Consider the following 26,675-nt stretch of genomic DNA (forward strand, 5'->3'; position numbering starts at 1 on the left):
CAGAATGAGGCCATTTGGCCCTTCGAGTCTGCACTGGCTCTTTGAAAGAGCATTCCACCTAGTCCCACTCAGCTGCCTTATCCCAGTAACCCTGCACATTCTCTCTTTCCAGGTAGTAATCTAATTCCCTTTTGAATACCTTGATTGAACCTGCCTCCACCACCTTTTCAGGAAGTTTGTTCTAAACTCCAACTACCCTTTGGGTGAAATTTGATTTCCATACATCCCATTTACTGCTTTTGCCAATTATTTTGAATCTGTGCCCTCTAGTCCTTGATGTTCCCTTGAGTGGAAATAGTTTCTCATTATTTACCCTGTCCATACCCCTCAGGATCTTGAATATCTCTACAAAGTCTCCTCTCAGCCCTCTTTTCTCTGAGGAAAACAGTCCCAACCTCTCCAAACTATCCTCATAGTTACAGTACTTCATCCCATTCTTGGCAATCTCCTCTGTATTCTCTCCATTGCCTTCACATCCTTCCTCAAGTATGGTACCCAGAAGTGAACACAGTACTCCAGATGAGGCCTAACTAGTGTCTTATACAAGTTTAATATGACCTCCTTACTCTTGTATGCAATGCCTCTATTAATAAAGTCTAAGATACTGTATGCTTTATTAACTGCTCTTTCAACATGCCCTGCCATCTTCAATGACCTAAGTACATACACACTGAGGTCTCTTTGTTCCTGCGCCCCTTTTAAAGATTCTCCCTTTATTTTATACTGTCTTGCCATATCTTTCCTGCCAAAATGAATCACCTTACACTTTCTGCATTGAACTTCATCTACCACTTGTCTGCCCAATCCACCAACATGCCTGTGTCCTTTTGAAGTTCAAGGCTATCCCCATCACAGTTGACAACATTTCCAACCTATATCAGAACAGTGATATGTTGCCATGGTTGCAAGTCTGATCATCTACATTCTGAGTTCTTTATCTTGGCTGTGCTGCTGTGGGAAGGAGGGGCATCTCCCTATAAAGGGGCGAGATTGTTGGTATAGGCTGCAGACCATCATTTGTATTCACTAGTTGCCAGCCATGAGCAGGTGAAAGTAGGCTGTTGATGTATTGTCTCAGCTGCAGTGCCCTGGGAAGAGGCCAACGCTATGGAGAGCTCCGATAACTTCTCTCTGCCCAAACCCAGAGTGAAAGGAGTTGAGTTTATCCATTGAACCATTGCCTGAGGATGTGATAGATAGACAGAGGCAGTTCCTGGGTGATGGGGAAAGTCAAATCTGAAGCTTTGTGCAATTGTTGGTGGTTGGCAGGGGACTAGACAGAGAGCAGTTGCTCCCCTCCACCCTGCAACCCCACCCCACTTTCAGCCAGGCAATAACGCACAAAGCAGGGAAGAGAAAATTCCATGGAGTGGATATGAGTGAAAGTAATATAAGGGGTAAAGTAAAATAAAGGATAGCAAAGATTTGAATTACAATGATCACAGTGAATATTGTTGTTTTCAGCCTTTTGGTCCAGTTTACTATAAGCACCTGATAGTCAAGTACAGAACTTGAATATTGCTGATAAAAGAGACATTTTGTTAAAGCTTTTCGTCTTGCACTCATCAGGACAATTCGCAAGAATACCAATGTAAGGGAAACCAACAAATTTATACTGTATGAGAAGAGAATGCTGATTGGTTGGCATGTGGACACTGGCAGAGGCATCACCATTGAGACTGCAACAGTTGAAGGTGGCTGACAGTTAACTGCCAAGCTTTGTTTGAAATTTAAACCAGACAGTTTAACTCTCATTGGTCAAGGCATTGCCCTGAGGAATGAGTCAGCAAACAGCTGTTACCTATTTTGTTTAGCTGAAACATGTGCAATATGTGTACATGTTCTTTCTATCTGCAAAGAACAGGGTCTTGTCTTTTAATATACGTAGCCACACTGTGAGCCTGACTGACAATCTTAGATTAGTTGTCAGTGTAATTCTTAACACACTGAAAATTATTTAGCAAATGTTGTCCAATCACGAAATCGCACCTAATGTGGGACACTGTGTTTTGAGTTTTGCAAGCGCAGACTGGTTAGGTACTGTCTGCTTCTTGCCCATTGCTGAATGGCTGGCTCCTGTTCCTTATGTTACCTTACATGGCTTCTTTATGTATCCAATTATTGATACCACGTATGTAATCCTATTGTTCATGATTCAGTGCAGCTGATATCTCATTTGGGTAATAGATTCTAATGACTTCCTAGTAAATGTGTCGCCCTTGTGAAGGATCTGCAGCCTGCAACTCCCTAGTGTGCTGTTTCTTACCAGCAGTGTCACAATGTGTGTGTGTTATTTTTATGTATAGCTAGTACACTTTAGTAGCACCGATCCAGCATGGCACATGGTCTTAAAGACTGACGTTTCCTTTTCAAATTTCAATTGGAACTAGGTCAGTATGCGATAAAGAGGAATTGTATAATTTTAATTATCCATAACTCCCAATTAAACCTTACCATCTGCTCATCCTACATAGATATTTTCCTGGCGGATAAAAACACCAGCACTTACAAAGTATAAATCCATCTGTTGTTTGTGCTTTTTTTTTATCAGTCTGTCCATCTTTCTGTTGCAACATCAATGAGAGAAGGTTGGACCTTTTGCCTTTGTGCTGGATGAGTATTTAGTGTAACTGGAAAACAGTTCCATATCACCAGCAGAGGCAAGAAAGTTTCCTGTGGCAAAAAGTTGGGAAATATTTCACACCAGCCTTATCATCGCCCCCACTTTCCCTCCCCTCCCGAAAGGGGATTGCTTCATTCACTTTGACATTCAACCACCAGAAAATACGCTTTGTGGCCACTTGACTGTGTTTAACATACTTTGTATGATTATGTCAGTGAGGCTGCCTCCCAGGGCTCAGGAGGAGGCACAGTTTACAGAAATGGCATTTCCAGAAACGATCAGCTGGCAGCCCCATCACTGCTTCGTACTTCAAAGCGACATCCAAATATTGGCTCGTTTGACGGTGAAAGGAGACCCCTGGGAGAGCAGAGCTTGGTGACAGGTCCAAATAAAAAGCAAGAGTTGTCCTTGGTGCTGAAATCTCAAACTAAATGATCAGGCCTTTTGCGCTGAAATATGGGCCACTTCACAATTAGCGTTTGGCCCAGTCACAGGTGAAAATGAAGCTTACATTTGTTTAATCGTTTAGAGCATAGCACTGATGTAATTGAAATTTAGTTAACCCTTAGACTGCCCAGGGAAACCCCTTCCTTGCTGAGCCAACCAGGGTTATAAGTTTTCAAAAGCAAAACACTGCTTAAATCTTAAATTAAACCAGGAAATGCTGGAAATACTCAGCAGATCTGTCAGCACCCAGGGAAAGAAAAACAGAGTTAATGTTTCAGGCCAAGGAACATTCAATTCCAGAAACCTAATACCGGTATTGTAGTAATAATCAGGAATAATGTTATTACCCAACTGAATTGAACCCTTAAAGTATAATTTTACATAAAGATTTAAGAATTAACTGTGTTTGCCTTTCTTTCCATTTTGTCCCTGGTTCTCTCTTCCCTGTTTCTTCAATGTTTTTGTAGCTTTACTGTGGTTTACTACCTGTCAAATGTAAAACACCCGATCTTTTCTAACATTTTTTCACTCTTGAAATAAATGGTTTACGTGTTTTATTTTTCCACCTCCCATCCTCCATTTTACATCTTCTTCTGAAAAAGAGGTATTCATTGGCTATGGCCTGGAATTAAATCGCTCAGAATACAATGGTAGACATGATCGTATCTGTAATGCCACTGGTCAATCACATGTGTTTTTACTCATCAAAAGTGAGAAGGACAGCCATTATACTCAGCCCCTCTCACAAACAAGTAATATCTACAAGAGTAATATTATCCAAACATGAAGATGGTTAAAGTATTTTGTCAACAATAATATTCACACTCAACCTTACCTGGTAATATGTATACTTGACAAATTGCATGTATACTATGTATGCTTAGATTATATATCGTCAGTGCATACCATTTATGCCTTCATATTGTACATAGAGAATCATGGGTATCTTGAAGTAACTACTGAATTGAAAGGTAATTATGAATGATCAGCCCAGCTTAATTCATCCATTCTGAAAGGTTCTGAAGTGATCCAACTGCAGTCCAATTCTTTCTTAAATGCCTCCACTACCTGATCTAGAAGCTTATTCCATACTTTTTGATTGAAGAAAAATTTCTTGCTATGTCCTCAAATGGCTTTATGCAAGTTTGAACCACCTTTGACCCTTTTTTACAGGCCTTGCAGTTTAACTTAAAATGATACTCTTGGCTTATGAGCTCCACTCTCTGAACACCCTTGTACACTGTGGTAAAATCACCTCTCAGATTGTCTCCTTTAAGTCTCCTTTCTTCATAACTCTGATCTCTGGGGGGTGAGGCTCATGGCTCTTCTCTGCATAGCCTCCAGTGCTTGAGTGTCGACTTGACTACCAGAACTGGGTACCTGAGACCTGATCATGTCTTACGAGTATATTACTTCATTGAGAGCCTCAGATGATTATAATGAACTGTGATTGTGAATTGTCACCAAAATCTCAAGAAAAGATTATAAGTAAAATTATTTCAGGATATTTTGTTTTATAAGAGTTCACCTTTGGCCCCATTATACTTCATTTGCCTACAATTCAAGTTTTGGTAAATATGATAAATCACTGCAAATTAATTCAGTTCAAATCCATGCTCACTAAATGGAATCCAATATTAGACATGTATATTTAAGGGCAGGCATATTATTAGGTATTTACAATTTTGAGCATATGCGAGCTTTTACTGTTCGAGCCCCTGTTTGTTTCCTACTTCCTAGTCACGTGGTATAGAAGTGGTGAGTCAGAATCACATTCTACAATAAATGCAGAAGGCAGCCATAGTATTTCAACTCTAAAATAAGTTTAACTAACTATACAAAACCAAGTTCCAGAAAGGAACTTGGCCCAAGCCTGATACATGAGAACTAGATTAGGAAGGAGTCAGGATTTTGTTGAGGCCTATTTAATTATTTTTTTCAAATAATCTAAATTTGACTACCAGAAAGTTGTTTTCTATGAATATTGCATGTGCATACGAGTGCAAGACATATTCAGTTATATTTACAGTCAACATAGAAACATTTCAACCCTTTGGTATAAAATAGTCGGCAAATGATGCTAAATGGCTTGTTCAGCATTAAGGGAGGCTGAAATAATTTAAGGTTGCTTTGATGTTCTGTTGAAGATTTTACACGTTTCTGTTACCAATGCAATTTCCTTGTGGTAACATCAGCAATGATTCAGCAGAAGAGCAGTCTGGTTTAATAAACGACTGAAGTGAAATACAGGCCATAATTTAATCGAGTCATGAAAGCTCAAAGACAAAGCTTGTGGAATGTCAGCAGAATTCGGAGACTGAGCTTCCCATGCCAGCAATTTTTTTTATTCCGTGTGATGGACAAGGCACCATTCTGTTTAGTGCCTCAGTGCTGACTCCACCAGTTGTGTCAAGGAGGCATTTTGTTTGGCATGTTCTTGCTCTGCTGAGTTCAGTGTTCCTGGAACTGTTTGAATCAACCTCCATCGTACTTGGTGTTCTGTGGATTTTTCTGCCAGCCCTTTTTTTTTGGATTATGTGAGGGTGATGGGGAAGTAGTAGCCACACAAGGCAATCAAGAGGCTGTTGACCCTCTTTAGCTTTGGTGTATGGGAGCCAGAAATAAGGTTAAAAGAGCATCAGAGTGATTCAGAACGAATAAACCTGTTGAACATGGCGGCATTAGGAACAAGAGTAGGCCATTTTTTAAAAATCTATTCTTTCATGGGATGTGGGCATCACTGGAAGGGCCAGCATTTGTTGCCCATCCCTAATTGCCCGTGAACTGAGTGGCTTGCCACACCTTTTTAGAGGGCAGTTAAGAGTTAATGACATTGCTGCAGTTACATATAGGCCAGACGAGGTAAGGATGGCAGATTTCCCCCCCTCCAAAGGACATCAGTGAACCAGATGGGTTTTTACAACAATCGGTTCTCAATTCCAGGTTATTGATTAAATTTAAATTCCACCAGCTGCCAAGGTGGGATTTGAACCCTTGCCATCAGGACCTTAGCCCGGCCCCCTGGATTACTAGCCCAATGACATTACCACCACCTCCCCCTTCAAGACTTCTCCACCATGCAGTTTGATTATGGCTGTTCACACCTCAACTACTTTTATCTGCCTTTGATCCTTATCCCTTGTCGCTCTTTCATAGAATCATAAAATTTTACGGCACAGAAAGATGCCATTCGGCCTATTCGGACCTTATGAGAGAGCAGCCCAATTTAGTCTCTTTTCCTGGTTTTTCCCATGAACCTGCAAATTCCTGAACAAAGAATCTATCCATGTCTGTTTTGGATTCAGCTTCAATTGTCCCAGCATCCGCTGCCTTTAGCAGGGGAAAGTTCCGGATTATTGCTACGCCTTCTGTGGAAAGAGGTGATTGAAATGTAAGTTTACGAGAAAATTGTTAATTTAAAAACAACACCCCTTTGTCATTTTGCATCATTTTTCTGTCATTCCTGTTTGGTCAAACAAACAACCTGTTCAGTGCAGCCCCCAGTGGCCATTAGAGTGATGTTGATATCAGCATGTTAATAATTACTTTCTCAACTATGATACCTCCTCCTTATGATTAATTGCCAGCTTGAGTTCATTATTTGCATGCATCATGATTAGGTTTGTAATACAGAATGTGAAGCAAGTGTGAAGATCGAGCTCTCCCCCTTAATCCATGTTTTTATTTGTTTATCTTTGCGAAAGTAATCTTGTCGTTATGTAACATGCTTTTTGAGCACAGCAGGTGCTGTGCAATGCATGTCAAGCTGTTGCAGGTATGCAGAATCATGCAGGCTTGGTCTCACGTTAATTGGAATTTATACTCTGTGTTACTTCACCCCATAACAACATGGTCATCACACAATGACTCTGGTTATGGGAACTAAATGCTTTTGGTCTAGATTATAATGAAGGTTGGAATAATGAAAAGTACAGTATCCAGGAAGGTCGCCGTCACCTCGCCTCCCCCATCAAACTTCCCACCTGGCTTCTTTTCGACAGAGAAATGTCCCGATCTAAGGATCGATGATAAATTATCTCGCCTTACCACGGGATGCTGTTAAGTTGACCGAGCCTCTGGACCATGTGCCACTTTTTAAACAGCGGGTGTGAGGAGAAAGCTAGTTTGCTGACATGAGACAAAGATTGTGCATCGCGAGAGTGAGAATTCAAAAGCGTCATTGTTGCCAGTCGTGGCTAACATGGGGTTAAAAGTACCTGTACATAAATTGTGCGTCGCAGTATGTGTGCAAGTGAGGTGGCTTCGTGGTGGGGGGGGGGGATAGTTGGCTCGGAGCTGATTACGTTTGTCTTTATTGCTACTTGCAGAAAGTGGAGCAATTAGTATGGACAATCACACTTTGCATTCTTTCATTTGAGCTGAAGGGTTTGGTGGCTCGATTTGATGACTGTATTGATTCATTGTGATAATATTTTGCGCGAGCTGACTTTCATTCGTAAAACCCGGATTACTCCCAGGAGCAATGACTGGACAAGCGATTTGATGCAGCTGATGCGTTTATTGGCCGAAGATTCATTTGAAGGCACAGACATTATTTTTTCTTTGAGTGGCGCTCCCCTTTGCCTCTGGAGCTGGGCACTACAGTCACTGTGGCTGACGTCTTGCTTGCCGACCATCAGCACTGTGAATCAGACATTTGACGGTGCAGTGACGTGGCTGACGAAGTATATTTAAACCAAAGAACAGTCCTGAGACTGTTTCGGGGTCCGCAGGAGCAACCGCTAGCTTGCGCTGATTGTAGTAAAAGTTGGGACAAGGTCTACCAATCTTGGGGCAAGACATCTTCATGTGTCGAGGCTTTTAAAGATGCGTTTTCTCCCAGGTAAGAAGGTTAAAGTAGGGGGTGGGGGTCCTGGGTGGTCAGCTCATCATCAACTCAAAAGAGGTAACATTTTAATGGCTCTCACTGTGAACAAGTTTTGACTTTGTTGGGACATCCTAGAGCTGGTCTACTGCTGATGCTGCCTGAGAAATGAGTCTCTGGTTCGCGCTGACTAACCTAGGCTTTCAGGCTTTTGATTTTTAGTTTTTTTGAAGGGAGTATTTTATTTCTGGAGTCCTCCCAAGTTTTTTTTGAGCCCTGGTCATGTCAACATGCACAAGGGTAAGTATGTACCTCAAGTAATGTGCAAGTCAGTTGTCACTCTTCAGAATCTCTCATAATTTGGGGGTAAATTATTTGTCTTTACTACAGTGCTGTTTGTCTGACGTGTCTCCAAACAGCAGGGTGCACTTTACTAAGTTTATTCTTTTCTCCTTGCTGACCTGATCTCCAATGAGTGCCTTTTTATAACCACAATTTCTAGTCAATCCACAGCCTCAACTCTCTAAACTGATTGTTATGGGAGAGTCTGCATTCTTGCTTGACAGTTAATATGTGTTGGTTTTGCGGTCCCTCTCCTCATTAATTACCTGCACCGTGCCTAGGACACCCATACTGTGCGTTCAGTTTTAAAAAAAAGATAAGAACGCTAAGGCTTCAGTTGGATTTGCATTGACTTGAAGCCATCCTGTGTAAATCTGTGGAGGTCCATCTTTTGGCAGTACGAGGGTTAAACTGCTGCTTGTGAAGCAGCCAGCTGGTTAGATAATAAGCTGCCTTGCAAAGAGCTTTCTGAACACAAGCTGAGAAGCTGGTTTTATACTTCAAACTAGATGGTTTTTGTTTTACCTCCAGCGATTTGAAGGATTTGTGCGATACAGTAGCGGGTATTTTATATTGTGGATTTTAATTTCTTTAAATGAAGGCTTCTGAGAGTAGAAGCACAAAGGTTGACGTCTCTGAACCATGAAAGTGAAAATAATAAAAAGTCTTTTGTTAGAGCATAGTGCTCACATACGATGGAGCATTAGCATATTCCTTTAAAAATGCCTGAAGACCTATTCATTCAAATCTTTTGTACATCCATGAGTAAATTACAATTATAAACTAAACAGTTAACTTAGTGGGTTTGGTCTTTGATTTGAACAACATCCTGTCTAATACCAGCAACACATGTCACTGCACTTTACTAGGGGGTTGATAGGAAGCAGGTTGCAGTGACCTGTATGAGGCTCATCAGTAGCAGTCACGAAATTATGTTTGATATCACAAAGCACCTTATGACATTTTACTCCGTTAAGGGTACTGCATAAATGCAAGTAGTTGTTGTTGTTGTTGTAATGTTCGGCTGTTCCTGAAATGCAGCCATCATTCCAGCTCCAGAAATCAGACTCTCACCTCCCATCCCTCATGTTTTGCCATGATGGAATATTAGTCACTTTTCACAATGTTTGGGTTCCTCCCCCACAAGGAGCTTGAAAATCAATATTTGTACAGATTTGGAAAAAGAAGAAGAAAAAGAACAAGGATTTCAAATCTCAAGTTTTTTCAATTATTTCTCTTTGTTTCGGTATCAGAATTTCATAATGAAAGAACCAAAACAAAAAATGAATGTCATAAACTTCTGCTGGTTTTTTATGGACTTTGTTTTGTGCTATTGCTCCTGTACAACATTGCAGTTCACACACTGATGTGAAGTATTATGAGCTGATGTTACAATGCTTCTTTTACAGCCTATGGTCTGGAGTGTGTGTAATCTATGTGGTCTTCTCTGTAAACCTCTATTTTCAAGCTTTCTCTGTGCTCCACTCTCCCTTCCCTCTCAACATTGGCTGTTCAAATGGAAAGCTTTTATTTTCAGTGGGTCAAATAGTTAATCCTTTATGGAGAGTTAAGCTGAGGCTGTCAATATTTGTAGCCAGTTCTGAAGCTTTTATACATTACATGTTCTTGCATGAGATGAGATGAATGTGCATGTGTGCTACATATGTTGGGGGGGGTGCAGGAAGGGTGAGTTGGGGAATACAAGATATTGTGAAAGGCAATTATACTGCTTTCATATAACTTCTTACTCTTTATATCTCTCAGACCAATAAAGAACGTCAATGCTTGGTTTGCTTCTCTTTTGTTAATATTTCACATAAGCTGGAAGTCCACTTATCAAGGCTACAGTGGCTGACAGGAGTATTTCAGAGCTCAGAAGATCTGAGGCACCTGTTCCATTAGGAAAATGAAGGGAGTCTCTAGCACAGAACGGAAGGGGGTTTAAGAACATCGAGACAGTGGGACGAGGAACAGGATTGAGTTTTTAAGCTGATTAAAATTGCCAATTTATGGTAAGGGCTGATGGAGAGGAACCTCAAAGTTTGTCGGTGGAGGGGATTTTTGTTCTGATTTGCCAGCAGAGGATATTCTTCTTTGCTCAGCTTTGCACATGATGTAAAATTGTCGACAGTAATTAATTTTAAATTAAAAATCCGTAATAAAGACTATTCAAACAAACTAAATAAACTGTTTCCATTCCAAAAAAAAAACAAATTCTGGAAATCTGTATTATTTTAAAAAAGTGAAAATGCAGGAACCTCTCAGAAAATCAGTCAACACCAGATGGGAAAGACGAGTTGCACGTAGAACCCTTTCCCTATATCGATCCAGCCTCTGGTTCAATTCTGACATCCCCCTTTGCTTTAGCTAGCCAGCCTGCCCCACACTAAGAGGTTGTACCAACAGGACTTAAAAACAAAAGACATCTACTCAGTGATGTAAACTGTTTCTGATAACAGTAAATCACAAGCGTTCTTATGGTTTTGTAACTTAAACTGGCTGTTGCATTTAAAAGCAAAATATGGTACAGACAAAATACCAACCAGCAATTGTCCTGCTACTAGCAACAAAATGTTCGCTGGCATTCAGAATTCCACTGGGGTCCTGATAAGATGTTGTGTTCTTTGGAAGTGAATGCTGATGACATTGTGCAGAATCATTTTAACCCAATTATGATGCATCAGATGTCCTGTTCTGTCATTGCATTTCATGGTCAAATAGTACAATTTTTAAAGTGTAAAATGCCATCTGGGCAAAGGTCAATTGTATGATTGGCTGCTTCATGTTTGGAAGCTCATGAGGTGAGAGTGGATATCGGAAATTGAGGTGGAGAAGTCAGTGCACCCAATTGGACAAAATTTCCAAGCCGTCACTTTTAGTAGATGGGAAAACATATGGACTGGGTGCACAATACTCCCTGATATGTTTATATCCCACCTCGGGTCATATTTTCCATTGCATCATTGTGACTACATGTTTTATATTGGTATGGGATGATTATTTGAACCATATAATTGGTACCAAATCTGGATGAGGTGGCTCTGTGGCACTATGATTCACCCCAACACAGAGGGTGCAAGTTCTCACTTTAAGCTTTGAGTTCAGGCAGCGAACTGACCCGAATGGTGGACAAGAGCTGACTATCCTACCCGTTCCTCTCTCAAGTGAAATGTCACCACAAGTCAAAGGCCTAGAAATAGTGTGTAAAATTGTGCTTTCCCTGATGTGACTGAGGGAAGAAGGTACTTGCGTTTATATAGCTCCTTTAATATTGTAAAACATCCCGAGGCCTGTTAGAGGAGTGTAACCAGATAAATACTGACACTGAGTCAAAGAAGGAGATATTAGAACTAAAACAACAGCTTGGTCCAAGATGCAGATTTTCGTCTAAAATGAGGAGAAAAACTGGGAGAAGCAGAGAGGTTTAGGGAGGTAGTTCCAGAGTTCACGACCCAAATGGCACAGCCACTAATGGTGAGGAAAACAGGATGGGTGTGAGAAGCCAGATTTGGAGGAGGGTTCTCATAGTTGTACGGAAGCAGGAGATCACAGAGATAGGGAGGAACAAAGCCACAGAGGGAACTGAGCACAAGGTTGGAGTGTTAAGTTATGGATGCATCTCATTCTTCCAATGGTATTTTAACAATTATAGCTAAAAAAAATAGCAGTTTGGCATTTTTCACTGGACTAGCACTGAAGCCACTGGGTACCATGCCTTGTTGATGTGCTGTAGTTAAAATTGGTAATAATTATCTCTTTAATGTTGCTGTTCTTCCCGTCTGCAGCTACCACTTCACCTACGCCTTGGTCAGGCCACGCAAGGCCATGTAACGAGAGCGATCGGCACTATTGTGTGAATGGAGGACAGTGTTTCGTTATCAATGGTATTAATAAACTCTCCTGTCAGTAAGTGAATCCAACCTTTCCTTCACGCTCTTCTTTCAGCATGTCTGCTCTAATGTCCCCATATAGAGGGTTTTATGACTTTGTGATTTATTACCAGTGATGCTGGTCAGCTGTTAATGATCCTTGTTGAACTGCAGTTTAAGATTGTCACTGGAAGCCAGCTCTTGTACCCCAATCGCTAGAGAGCTTTAAATGTTGGAACTGCTAGACAAAAGATCCAAATAATTCACTTTCTACCATCCCAGCAGTCACATGATACAACAGTAATGAGTTGTTGACAGCTCGTGGCAATCAATCTCCATCAATTAGTCTGCAATAGACCCAGACACGAAGTGAGGAAAAACTCCAATGGTGGAAAGCTTAAGCACCCAAACTCACCTGTTCTCTCCCAAACATATGCAACACTTACCACACGTCAAGTCTCAAGTTACTTATCACTGGAACCTGGCCATTATACACAACTGGATTGTCACCACAACTTCAGGTTTAACATAAAGATACTGCATTTGAAGAGTTCTTGAGGCTGTTCTTCAAAAACCATCATTCTCTCTTTAAAAGAAAATACCGAATTACCTCAGCATCCATCCTCCACTTGAATCACACAACATTATATTAGTTATATAGCAATACTTACAAGCTATCTCTTTTACTTTCAACACCATATTGTAACTCTTAAGTCCTGTGAATAGATCTTAATTTGCTAAAATCATCTGTTGACTAGAAATCTTTCATAACGAGAATGTTTTAAGCTGAAAGCAAGTTCTGTTTTACTACTACTGTTTTCAAAGTAAAACTGATAGTGATGGTAGAGACCGGTGCCTGTCCACTGGCTCAAGATTAAAGTGCGTGTTCGACCAATTGCCAAATCCAAATCCTAACTGGTTCTTTTGTTATTCAGGCTCTAATTAACTGATTTGTTGTCCAAAAGCTGCGTGGCCCATGCATCTGCCCTTTGAACCCTTCTGATTGTCTTGTTACTTACATCTGAAGCATCCACTTGAAAAACATTGGAGCTTTCTCTACTGAAATACAATGTACCTCCCCTGGGGCACTGTCTTAAACCATTTTTGACTATAATACTAACAGATGAAATAGAGAGTTGTTATTTCTGGTTTTAAAGGAGCCTTTGAGCCTTGCTTTACTAAGTGCTTCCCTGTCCCACTCAAAATGCCCATCAGCATTTTGTTCAACTGATCCACAGCTGTGTGCTGTAAATGGCATAATTTTGAAAGGCTCCCTTCACCCACACGCACACATTCTTGTGTATACACACATGCAAACTTACATGTAGCACCCACAATCTCTCACATCCACCACAAAATACATGTACTCACACATGCGCATGCATAATCTCTCTTTCTTTCTCTCTCACACGCACACACACACACTTTATTTAGTTTGTCATAAGATTAGCACCAAAACCTGCCTGTAAGAGTAGACTTTAGTGCATAGAAACCTATTTTGGTTATGAATTAAATCTGACGTCCCTCATCCTCCCATTCCCATCGAAACACAGGTCAGCCCAAAGAGCATTGTTCCATCCTTGGGCTGTACTGGGGTAGCTGATCTTGGGTACATCAGTAGTTGGGTGCCCCATAATTTACCTCACCCAGCCTGGGCTAGAGAAGGAGCAGTGAACATGAGTTCTAACTGTGCCATCTGATAATGTGCACATGAATTCCAGACGAGGAACACATCATGTATCTGCGCAAAGCACATTAATTGTGTGTTTTGCGTCATTCCCCTGACTCAGTGCATTAATGCTCATGAATGGGTGAGCTAGATGCCTAGTGCAGCAAAGAAGTTGCTATGTGAGAGAGAGATGAGCTTTGTAAGGAACAGCACTGTAAAACCTGTATCTGCCCACCGTCGCAGATAGATGCTATCGCTGTGCAAGTGGCAGGTTATTTTGTACAGCTGACACATGGGACACCAGAAAAATGGGCGCTAGTGAATGGGTAGCTCCTTATATCTCCTGTAGTGGAAAAGAACATTGGGCGGAGTGTATTTGGGTTGCTGATTCACTGCCATCAATTTGACGCTGTCGCCAAAGACCAGTGTAAATACGATGGTGCTCAAAGTAACCCCAGCCAATGCAGCTGGCATCTCTTGCATGTGGACCTTGTGTATGCTGTAAGCAGTTTCCACTAGAAGGGAAGCCCTAATTTCATGACTGCTCCATGCAGATCAGCTGCTACGAGATGGCGTCTTCCATTGCCAGTGTGGCTCTTTCTACTTTCGCCCATCTGTCTCTGCACTATGATCAGTGTAATCCAGCCAGTTTGCAGCATATGCATTATGTACAAAATCAGGTCTAAATCAGCCATGATGCTAAAAATAAACAGGCTCCTAAAGGTCTCACATTGCCAAGGTTAAACTTTTGAGATGGGAAGGGCTCGCTTACCAGTCAATCCATTTGTGTAGAGGCAATTTTAGGCTGACCTGATCCTAATCCTTAAATAATTTTGAAATTTAAGTAAGTGGGTATGGGTATGTGGGTACGCGCAAGTGAGGGTCTCGCACTCTCAGGAACACCTGGGTCATGCAGAGGGAAGAAGCAGGATTTCGGACTGATAGAATATAGCAGTGCACATCACTGAAGTAGCATATTGTCCATACTATTCTGTCAAGGTAGGAGTAAATTAAACCCTGAGCACAACTTTAAAAGCACTTATTTTGGGAATGCTCAGTTATTCCGTGACAACAGTGAGAATAGCTTATCTGTTAGGCTCTGGGCAGACCTTAGTTCTTAGCTCAGCAGCTCGGAAGTGCTGAAGACCGAGCCTGGCGTCTTTTTCTGCATAAACAAAAACTTGCACTTATCTCTGATGCAGGCCATGAAAGGGGCAGGCTTGCAGATAATGCAACAAATTTAATGTTGGATCTGCTGCCATGTAACAAGCTGGTAGCTATACCTTTCCTTTGCAAGTCCTCCTTACCCACCAGGTCTTCCTGGCATCTGACCCCATTGAATCAGTCTAGTTCAATGTAAGGTTTCCACCAATTATGGGACAGAAAGAGCAGTCAATACTATCATGGTGCTTAACCTAAAGCTAAATATAAAAGTAGCTGGAGATTGACTATTTCTAGCTTGATATTAATATACAATTTCTAACGCTTTAATAGGAAGTCAATTATGTCTATTATATGATGGCGGCATAGTGGTAATATCCCTAAACTATTAATCCAGAAGCCCAGGCTAATGCTGTGAGGACATGTATCCAAATCCTACCATGGCACCTAGTGGCATTTAAATTCAATTAATGAATCTGGAATATAAAGCTAGTCTGAGTAATGGTGACCATGAAACTATCAATTAATTATTGTTTAAAATAAAAACCATCTGGTTCATGAATGTGCTTTAGGGAAGGAAATCTGCTGTCTTTACCTGGTCTGGCCTACATGTGACTCCAGACCCACAGTAATGTGGTTGATTCTTAACTCCCCTCTGAAATGGCCCAGCAAGAGATTCCGTTGAAGGGAAATTGGAGATGACCAATAAATGCTGGCCTTGTCAGTGATGCCCACATCCCATGAAAGAATAAAGAGCAAAACAAATTTCTAATTTGCTCAACAGTGAAGCCCATATGATGTAGGTTCATTCTAATCATTCATGTTAACTTAAAAACTACTCTGCTTCTCAGCCTTTTTAGATTCAAAAGCAGGTTGTAAGTTGCATTTCTGTGGAGTATTAAAGACCTCCAGCCTTAAAGAATAATATGGAATTGGATTGCACATATTGTTACTGACTGTTATGAAAAGAGTGGTACTGCAGACTATAAATTTTCATCAGCCTTGCTATTTACTTTTAATGTAATAAGCATATGGTCCACCCTGCACTGGCACACACGCACACCGCACCACCCCCACACACCCTAACTCTCCAACATACACAGACACACACGCGCGCACACTCTGACATGCATGCGCACGCACTCTGACACGCATGCGCGCACACTCTGACATGCATGCACGCACACTCTGACACGCCTGACAGACTCACATGCAAACATAAAAACAAACATGCACACACACTGAGACATGCACACACATATATGCACACAGACACAGATGCGCACACTTGTCTGTACAAGGAGGAGGATAAAGAAATAGTGTGAATAAAATAACCTTCCTGTCACATGCTCTGCAGTCAGAAGACTTCTGAAAGCTCCTTCCCCACATTAGGTCCTGCTTTCTATTTCAGAGCTTCCCTACAATGCTCACCCTCAAATTCTCATCGCACTGGCGATGTCTCCAAGACTAATTGAAGTCAGTGCGTTATTACCTGAAATAAATTGGAAATTCCAATAGAACTATGAAAAAACAATGAGGCTATTTAAAAGTAAATGGTACAACTCGTGTGTAACTGAGCAGTGAATGAGAGGGAATGTGTTTTGGGATGGGCTGCTTACTAGATCAATGATTATTTGACAAAGGGCCTTCACATTCACTATTGCTATTCGATCCCTTTTCAGTCGAGTGGAATATTTGAAATGTATAGTAAATATATTTCAAAAATAATTGAAATTGGAACTATAACCAGATTTTGAAGGGGCACCATTCTATAGTTTTCTCAAACAATGCATGTCCAGTTACCCTATTTAACACATTTGTACAACAGCAGTTAATCTCCATGGTACAAGCATCTGAAATAAAATTGGATACGGATGTACTGTTTGGCTTAAAGCTCTGATGAAGCAATATCCACAGGCACCTCCATCAATCAGCTTGGGCTTTACCAGATCATAATTAATATGTTATATTGACAAAGCATAGCAACTGGCCATGATCACAATAATAATGGGTAAAAATGTAATAACACTGGCAATCTAAACAGCCCTTCCCTACCCTGATTTCAGGAAGCTGAGTTGTGACTAGATAGAGAGGGTTTAAATATTCATGAGCATGCCCAAAACACAGTGCCCTGTAAGATCCTCCAGCCTAAGGATGATGTTTCATTAGTTATCCGTTAAATAGAGTGCTTTTTGGTGGTGACAGGGGAGTTAATAATAGTTTGGTCATTTGCCACGCTTAAGGTCTGAGGGTCTTAAGTATGAATGAGCGTTGGATCAGCTCCCTCATTAAGGCCACAGCCATTGATTTGAAAGAAAAAGGCAAATGCAAGAGATCCAGCCACATTTGTTGGGGTAGTGTAGGGAGAGGCCATTCCAGTGTGTTGAAACTGCCCTCTACCTGAATCAGAAAGTTGTGAACCCAACACTGCTTTCAGAAGGGGAAACAGAAAAATGTTCGGATCCTCAGATTAAAAAAAACGCACAATGACATAATCTTATCACCGGTGTAGTGGAATGGGATGTTTCTGTCACATTGACACATCTTGTAATGCAGTTGGATCCTGATAAATATACAAATGCGTTGCCAAGAAATGTTATGCTTGGATTGAGATTCTGCTTGGAGCAGAAGTGCACTTTTCTAGACTCGACCGCAGTAGGTTTTGGTCTCGCAAGGAGCTTTATTCCAAAGATAAAGGCACGAAAACAATCTCAATGATCTAATTGAGTCCTTTCAAAAAGGTATTCAGTAATAAAAGATGGAAAGAGAAAAGGCCAGACAGGACATCAAGTCTGCTCTGTCTGCTGATCACAGAAAGTAATTATGTATGCTGTTAGGAGCTCAATTGCTTCTGGACTCGAGCTGAAAATTTGCACCCTGTGACTCATTAGCCATTTAAGCAGCTCAAGTAATGTCAGAGGCTGACAAAACGAGCATTCCAATAATCTCTTAATTACTAAAATTCCATACTGCTGTGTTTCCTTCAATATATATATGAAAAAAGGTATTTGGGTTGGCAGATCATAGAGGCTAAAACTTCCTACCTCAAAGTGTCTGATTCACACTAAGTGGGTTGCTATCTTTGTTTTATTGGGCATTTTGCTACGCAGATTGGTGGCTGATGCTTTTTGATTTAATGGCTTGTCAGACCAAACTGATAAATTGGCCATAGTGGTTGTGACAACAGTTAGAATTGGAGCTACAGGCTCAATGTGCCTGTAAATAATGTTCAAAACTGCAGGCACACAATGGAATACCCCTTTCTTTAACTTTACAAACCATGCTGCAATCTTTTTGCAAAAAGATTCTAAAAAATTTAATTCGTTTTTGGACCAGTAACTGTTATATTATCGAGGAAATTTAAAACCAACAAACCAGGTAATGGTACATTACACACACCTTTATTCAGTGTGTCATTTACATCTAAAAGCTTTCTTGAAAAGGGTTGGATATTGAATGGTTCCTAATGACTGGTATTATTACCCTGAAGTCCCACACTAGAGACGTGAGCATATGTGAAACCCAAGTGGCAATTTGCTTGCGCTGTCACTTGTAAACCTAGAGGTAATCCTGCAAAAAATTATTATCCTCAAAGGAGAGGCAGCCACACAAACGGAATAATAGTTGGCCATTAAATTCAGGCAGCCAAGCTGCCCAGTTGCAACAAGCAGCCCTCCTCGACGTGAATTCACCCGTGATTTCCAACACTTTAGTTTCCTTTAAGCGTCATGCCTAAGACCGTTTGAGTTCCTTTTGTTCTGTTTGTTTATGTCCGATTTCTACCCTCCAGGTGTGATCCCGGATTCACCGGAGAAAGATGTACAGAGACTGTACCCATGAGAGTCTTTACACCTGAACGTATGTGAAGATATAATCATGCCTGTGGTTTTTTTTTCTCTCTCCCCTGCAGCTCAACAGAAATAGTCCTTGGTGTTGTCACTGCTCAGAAAGAAAGATGCTTTTAAAATGTGAATTATTTTTTGATTTGGGCAACTTCTGATACTGTAACCAGGCCCCTCAGTAATCTCGTACTGTTTGCTGTTCTTATCGTTCTTTTGTATTATTACTTTGAGAAACAGTACAGTACAGATTCAGTTCCTCACCATTGTAGGATGTGTTTACAGCTATCAAAATCTTCTCCATCCTTTTCATTCCCCAGTCGTATAGTTCAATGGTCCCAAATTGTTTAGACAGGAATTGGAGAGGGTCTTTTCCGAGGAAGTAGATCATGAACAATCTCCTCTCTTATACACAAGTGATCACTTGGAAAAGGACTTGGTCAACAGTACTGATAAATTGATAGAAATTTGGCACTTCCAATAAGGCAATTCTAAAATCGAGGATTAAATTTTGCTTCATCTAAATTTGTAAATATGTACTCTCTCTAATGCTCTTTCTCCCTTAACTTTAATTTGGTTCAGATGTACAGCTCCAGACTCACTTGAAGGAGTTGAATTTTCATGGCTTGTAAATGCACCTGCTGAATAATAAAAAAAAATCTTTTTTTTGCTGTGTTAAACCAGCAATTATTGAGTGTTGCGGAGATGTTGATTTCCAGGTAAAATGGATTAAACGGTGACCACATCAAGGTAATGAGACCTGGTGCTGAAGGTGACTCTATCCTGACAGTTACTTATCTTCTCTCTCCTCTCTTTCTCTCTCATTTTATTTGTCTTGTCAGGTGTCCAAATGAATTTACTGGTGACCGCTGCCAAAACTACGTAATGGCCAGTTTCTACAGTACGTCCACTTCTTCTGTCTCCCCCTGAATTGAAGCATGCTTTGTCACACTGTTGATTCCTGCTCCTGCTGCTGCTGCCAGTGTTGTTGTTATTGCTGCTACCGCTGTTTCACCTCGACCTCAAATTTCTATCTTCACTCAGACGGTACCCCTTCCCCGAGAAGAGAACAAAAAGCAGGCGGACTGAAGCCATTGCACCTGCCTGCAGCATGCAATCAATAGCAGGACTTGCAGAGCAGTGTTTAGTGTTGCAGTTGTTGATCAGGATAGCAGATTTGGAGGTGAAAGGGAGATGATGGGGTAGGGGGTGTGAATGAATGTGTTCACTAGAAGGGGCAAGGTAAGAGGAAGATAGACCAACAGATTGCAAGTAAAAAGTGAAGGTTCCAAGATGATGATGTTCAATAATAAGAATTGCAGATTTATGCAGATTATCATGGGATGAAAGTTAATTCTGCTCGGTAATAAGGACTGTAGATTCAGAAGGGTCACAGAAAGATGACAAGGAGAAAGATGACAGTGTTTAACAATAAGCACTACAGATTTGCAATCATTCCCAGGGGGTGATGTCTGGCAGAGATGTTGATGTTCAAAAGGATTGGAGATGAGAGAAAGATAACTGGGAGATGGCTTCACTAATTAACAACAAATACAAAATAGTTAGAGACAAAAATGATAGGAAATCAGGCAGTATGTAACTATTAGAACAAAAAATATTATTTGAGAACTCACCTCAGCATATAAAGGTTCATTGTAGCATATACCTTGGTAAAGAATTGATTTAGTGTTCACCTAATGCCTCCTTGGAGGGGAATTTTAACTTTCGATGACAGTGTAAATTGGCATATCTACTTGGCTGGACACTGAACTCAAGCCCAGTTTGCCCTTCCATTCGAGTCACCATTTTATACCATTGCCAAAAGTTAAAAATGAATCCCCAATGACTTTATCCAGTAAGGTCGTGTACTCAAACCCCGGTCTGTGCCGAGTCCACTGACTTCAGTCAGCATTTAAGTAGGAGCACGATATTTAGCCCCCAGTATCCCTTGGCTAGATAGTGAGAAAAACTCCATCGACAGTGAATCTTGGTGACTGGGCACAGCTTCTTTCCACAGCTCAATACACGATCCTAATTGTCCATTGGTGAGGCACTGGAGGGGTTCTTTGTCCATTTGGAACCCAGACCCAAGCAAGGAGTTGATCCTTTCAGGACAGGAGGAGACGACTGTGGAGAAAGCACGAAAGCAAATTCATTGCAGAAAGCTGAGATTTTATGTACTGATCCAGACGTATAACCCTTTTACCAACTTGTAAAATATCACAGCTTTATAAGTAAGTCACTTCATGATTGTTTCACAGATAGAGAACCCATATTGACGCTCCTGCTATCAGTTTTGTAGGGCTCCAGTGATCAGTGTTATTTGGAAGGAAGGGATTGGGGCAAAATGAGGGGGATTTACTGTATGGTCATTAAATTGTAACATACAGTGAGGAACTGTAGCATTGAAGACCCACAAGGAATATAAAACCACAGCAAAGGCACAGACAAAAATGAATACAAGTACAATAGCTGTTAGATATTGATGGCAAGATAAATGATGATGCCATGCTCTGTAACGTCTACACAGCAGCTTAGCTAAGAATCTGTGACTCTACATGAAACAAACACAATGGTGACTGATGGAAGAGGGAATGACTATTTTCTGTGGCATTATAAATCACCCCAGGCCTCTTGCTTAGTGCTAGCTTAATCAATAAAAGCCAAGGATGCGTTCAAGAGGAATGAAGAATAAAGCAAGGTGGGGAACTGTAGGGATCAAAGAAAGATAGTATGTTAGCAACAGTACACGTTTGTCACCGTCACATTCTGCAGTTGAGTGTTGGAGTCCTACAGAGCAAAGCTACAAAGGGAAAAACCAAAGAAGGAGATTGCAAGAGAAAGCAAGGATCCTATTCTTTCAAGTTATTGTTGGAACTGTGAATCATTATAAGGTGAACAGACAAGAGTTAAAGCAAGGGCACAACTTTAAATATGAGTCAGGGAAACAACAGGGACATGGTTAACTCTTTGAGTACCAAGACTGATGTTAAACAAGTGTACTCTTCTTGTGAAGCAATACGCCATTCATGATATCAGTCTGATATATGGCTATTTGTGGACTAGCACCAGAAAGTGATTGTGGAAGCGCCAAAACTACAGAAAAAACCCAAATGGTTCACTAATGTATAACAAGAAAGGAATCTGCCACCCCTACCTGATCTAGCCATCATGTGATCCCAGTTTCACACCACATGGTTCATTCTTAATTCCCTCAGGGAAACAAAGGATGCACAGTGATTGTTGCCTTCCCTATGTTTCCCTATCAAAGGACCAGTAAGGAAAGAAAATAGGAACACATGAGGGGAGAATGCCAGAGGTCAGAGTTCCAACGGCCCAAGGAAACATGCTAAAGGAATCCATCACAACTCTCACAGTGGGTGGTGAATTTCTTTAGTTCTCCGCTGGGCTCTTTACTGAGTGTTTCCCTTGTGCATTAGGTACCCCCAACACCTTATCCAACTCGTTCCATTGCCTGTGCTCCTTTTGACCTGTATCAATCAGTCTACTGAGCAAGAAGGCACAAAGCATCCTTCAGCCCACCTGTCCCATCCCTTGGCCAGAGGAAGAGATGTGAGGTGTCAATAATGATATGCTGAGGAAGTGTACAAGAAGAAAAATTGGGCGCATATACAGGCCATTAGAAAAGTGGGCATTTCCCAAAGTTCAAAACTTTGCAGGTATGGAGTGACATAATTGATGTCAAAGGAATTGGAAACCCCATTCTGGCTGCCCCCACATAAGGAAGGGTATAAAATCAATGGAAAAAGGGATAAAGCTACAGTCTAGAGAGAGCCATGAGAAATCGGGGCTTTTTCAACAGCTGAATAAGTGGCAGTTTGTGAAAGGCCTGTGAGATTATGAAGACTTATAATAAATTGCTGCAAAAAGAGACATTCTGTCAAAGCTTTTCGCCTTGCACTCATCAGGACAGATTCGCAAGAATACCAAATCTAAAAGGAACAACAATTCATGCTGTATGAGAAGAGTGTGCTTATTAGTTGGTAAGAATACTAAACAGCACCCTTTTCTCATGCAGTATAAATTGTTGGCCCCTTTGGATTTGGTATTCTTGTGAACCTGTGCTAATGATTGCAAGGTGAAAAGGTTTAACAGCATGTCTCTATTTTTAGCAATACTCAATTTCTGTACTATCAAGTGACAACTTAGAATAAAGTGCACAGTGATAGATTGTTTCTGCTAGATTGACAAAATAATAACGAGGACACAACTTGAAAATAATCACAAAAAGAATTGAAGGTGAGGTTAGAAAATGAGTCTTTATGGGAAGAGTGGGGGAGAATATGGAATTCTCTGTCTCAAACTGGTGTCACAGCAGAGTCATAAGTCATTTTAAGAGTGAGCTGGATAGTTTTAAAAACAGGAGTGTTACAGGGCGTGGAGCAAGCAGAAGGATTGGATTAGATCATGTAGAATTTTAAAGTGAATGGAGAGCAAGGAAGAATATGAGATTAGACTGGGTCTGAGGTTAAGACTATAAGTGGGAGAATAGCACTAGGCTAGGTTGAGAAAAACACTAGGGTGGAGTTTATGGGCAGAATAGTCTCTTTTTGAGCTGTAATATTCTATGATTCAATGAAGAATAGTATTTTCTCACCTCAGAGAGGGACAATCTTGGAAGACACGAGGAAGTGGGACTATGCAGGGTTGATGCACTGTATTAAAGAAATATTCAGAAGCAGGGACTGTGGTTCTTGGGGAAGTGGAATGGACAACACCAATTTTATGCAGATATTCCATATTAGTAACTCATAGTTTTGCAGTTTTCTCATTAACACAATTAACACAACACCCAGCCCACTTTCGTCTGACCCAAAGAAGCAATAATTTCACTGATGTAATGAAGTCACGGGGTGAAATTCAACTGCAGCAGAAGGGCAAAATGGATGGGAGCAGATTGGCTGCCCAATTGAAAGGACAGTTGTCCAGGGTGTCTAACGTGCAGTCAACCCTCTATAACCCATTTCCTGCCACAGCCCTTTGGTAACAATCTGAGGAGTCCAGGAAAAGGGCAAAAAAATATCCATTCCAGGCAGCACCTTTTTATACTGTGGGGGCAATTGTAGGAAGGAATCTGGGCATCCACCAATTCTGCAGAGCAGCCACTCCTGTGTCAGGGATTTCTTACTGATGTGTGCAGAGAGGCAAACAAGGCAGATTGTGAACTTGCAGATTTCACAGCATAGGTGTGGTGTGTAACTCTCATTGCAGAGTGCGCCTAGATACTCGCACAGCCCACCATTCATATACCCTTGCAAGTGGGTCTCCGAATGGACAGATCTGATCCTTTCTGGAATCAATGTCCAATGAACAGTACAAACGTTTGCAGCTTGGCTCTAACAGTAGCAATCTTAAAAGCATAATTGGGACCTCCAGTAACTGTGAAACACCAGCGAGACAGGAGCTTTGACAGTTTAAAGAAAAACAGGCTCCCTCATGCCACAATGTATTGCAGTGATATTTTGGTGTTTACATTAGCAGAATAGATAGCAAGATTGTGAAATAATGGACACAGGAATCCTTATCAGGACTGGCAAATGGCTCCCACTGATCCAGGCTGATGATCCTTGTCTGATATGCGGATGCCACCTGGAATTGGAGAGGGATGTCACTAAAAGGGATTCACTCACCAACGTACAACTGAATCATTTATGCTCTTAACGCTCAATCCGTTTTATGTTATGGACCCTGTGTAGTCTATAGGAAGGAGGCATATGTACAAGATAAAGCTTCAGGGGCAGAGGTTTTCCTGTGGAGGAGTTCTTGCTGTGCATGTGACATGAGATGAGGGTAGGCAGAGGCGTGTGGGGGCACAGAGTAAAGAACCAGAGGGAAATGGACCTTAATAAAAGCACTTGGGTGGGGTAGGGCGTAGGAAGAGAGAGTAGAAGAGGAAGACCAGGCGAGGAAGGGAAAGGATGAAGAGTACCAAAAAAGGGAGAGGGAGAGTGAAAAAGACAGTGAAGGAAACCAAGATGTTGAAGGAAGGGTTAATGGAAGAGGGAGAGTGAAAACTGCTCAAGATGAGCCTCACAAGCAGACTGTCAATAAATGAAGTCCAAATATTCTAGCAAGAAGCAGAGGCAAAATTGACAGAAATACATTGTTTAAAAATTCAGTGATAGCCATCAGCATAGGAGTGAACTGAAGAATTTTACCCCACGCTATCACTGGGCCAATGCAGTATTCCAAATCTATTAGACTACCTTGAGCAAAAGATTGTGCCCTCTATGCGAGAATAATTGGAAAGGTCAGTATGGCTCTTTTGCAATAACATTTCCAACTTCCCATTATACTTGAGATCCTCCATCACCCATTTAGTTATTAGCGAGATCAAAAACAGGAAAGTAATTGATGGTTAAAAAGTGATTGGCATATATTGTGCTGGTTTATCATTTTTTGCAATAAAAAGAAAAAACAGAGGGAGAATATTTTTCATATTTGGTCTCTCCGCTATTGGTAAATTAATATATCAGTGTGAAACTTTACATTACTAAAATATCTTTAAATCTCTCCCACACCCTGCTTAGTTGGAAAAGATTATTTTTATTTATTTACGTGAGCAGTTTTGACAAGGCCGACATTGCTAGTTGCCCTGAGAAGGTGATGGTGGTGGACCTTCTCCACGAACCACTGCAATCCCTTGAGGTGATGTTGTCTCCACAATAGTGTCAGGTAGGGAGCTTCAGCATAACAAATATGAAAAGGCTCATTGGCTGCAAGAAGCTGTATATCAGGCCCAGTGCTGAGGAGGGTCTGCTATCTGAATAACATACTGAGGAAACATTAAGGAATGCTGATAGCGTTATGAAGGAAACAACAGCTCAGACGTCTTGCCTTCCAAAAGCACGATACTGGAACTCCAACCTTCCTGTAGCCTCAGACAGAATGTTGCTCTGACCAGCCTCAGGCAATATGCATTCCAATGAGTGCCCAATGATGGTGTTATTACAAAAAAACAAAGGGAAAAGGATATGATCAGGGTCCACTAGTTCCAGCCAAATGCAGCTGATAATTCCTCAATTGCGCATTCCAGAGCTGCAAACCTTCTATTTATTTATTTTTCCAAACAAAACCACTGGACAGATAAGGCTTGGGTCCAATGTACATGATAGCCGTAGACAGGATGGTCATGAATGAGCATTTATTCCACTACAAAAACAGAATCACCTGGAAAAGCTCAGCGGGTCTGGCAGCATCGGCGGAGAAGAAAAGAGTTGACGTTTCCGGTCCTCGTGACCCTTCGACAGAACTGTTCCACTGTTCGTTTCGAGAGCACTTTTTCACCCACATTTTATTATTTAACTTTATTCTGATCCAGCGGAACTCCCATTAAGCCATTTATCTGTTAATATTTTAAATGCCTTGGTATCTGCATGTACCTATCAACTTATGCTGTTATAAATTCTTACATTTACAATGAGGACAGCTTATGTAAATCTGTTGCACAGTAATGATATCCTCCGGCCAGCGTAGACGCTATAGCCAGGATTTAGTCAGGCCAAAGGGGGTCTCACCCACTGGCCGGGGAACAGGCGTTGGAACCCCTGTAAGTTCCGTGGGGGAGGCCCGATGGAATCAATTGCCCCTCAGGCACTTAACTGGCCGCTACCATGCCTTCCCCTTGCTACTGAGCTCGGAAGTCCAGCCGGTCAGAGCCCGGCACCGCCTCATGCGGCCAGCACCAGCGGGAGCAGTGACAGCACACCCACCAGAGGCCCAGAATTGCCAAGGGAGCCCAGGCCACAGGAGAGTGAAGTTGGGTTGGGGGTTGCGAGAGGAGGGAAGGGTGGTAGGAAGAAAATTAAAGGGAAGTGGGTGGCTTTCAGCGCACCGTCCTTCCAGATGCTGGGTCCCTTGATTGGGCACGGAGTGCCTG

The 26,675-nt window shown here is 41.4% G+C and overlaps 1 protein-coding gene across 3 annotated transcripts in view; it reads left to right on the forward strand.

Annotated features, from left to right (window-relative positions):
- Positions 1 to 26,675, forward strand: part of nrg1 (neuregulin 1) — a 197,012-nt gene that overhangs the window by 145,885 nt on the left and 24,452 nt on the right. For 2 of the 3 annotated variants that reach the window (XM_041195587.1, XM_041195604.1), the window contains exons 4-5: positions 12,023 to 12,143; positions 19,618 to 19,676. In XM_041195587.1, coding sequence (XP_041051521.1) covers positions 12,023 to 12,143; positions 19,618 to 19,676 — 180 coding nt within the window. Of the gene's footprint in view, positions 1 to 12,022; positions 12,144 to 18,726; positions 18,795 to 19,617; positions 19,677 to 26,675 lie in introns of all 3 variants that reach the window. The other variant, XM_041195597.1, reaches the window with a different exon arrangement.

This window comes from Carcharodon carcharias, chromosome 1 (genome assembly GCF_017639515.1).
Source record: "Carcharodon carcharias isolate sCarCar2 chromosome 1, sCarCar2.pri, whole genome shotgun sequence".
NCBI classification, from domain to species: domain Eukaryota; kingdom Metazoa; phylum Chordata; class Chondrichthyes; order Lamniformes; family Lamnidae; genus Carcharodon; species Carcharodon carcharias.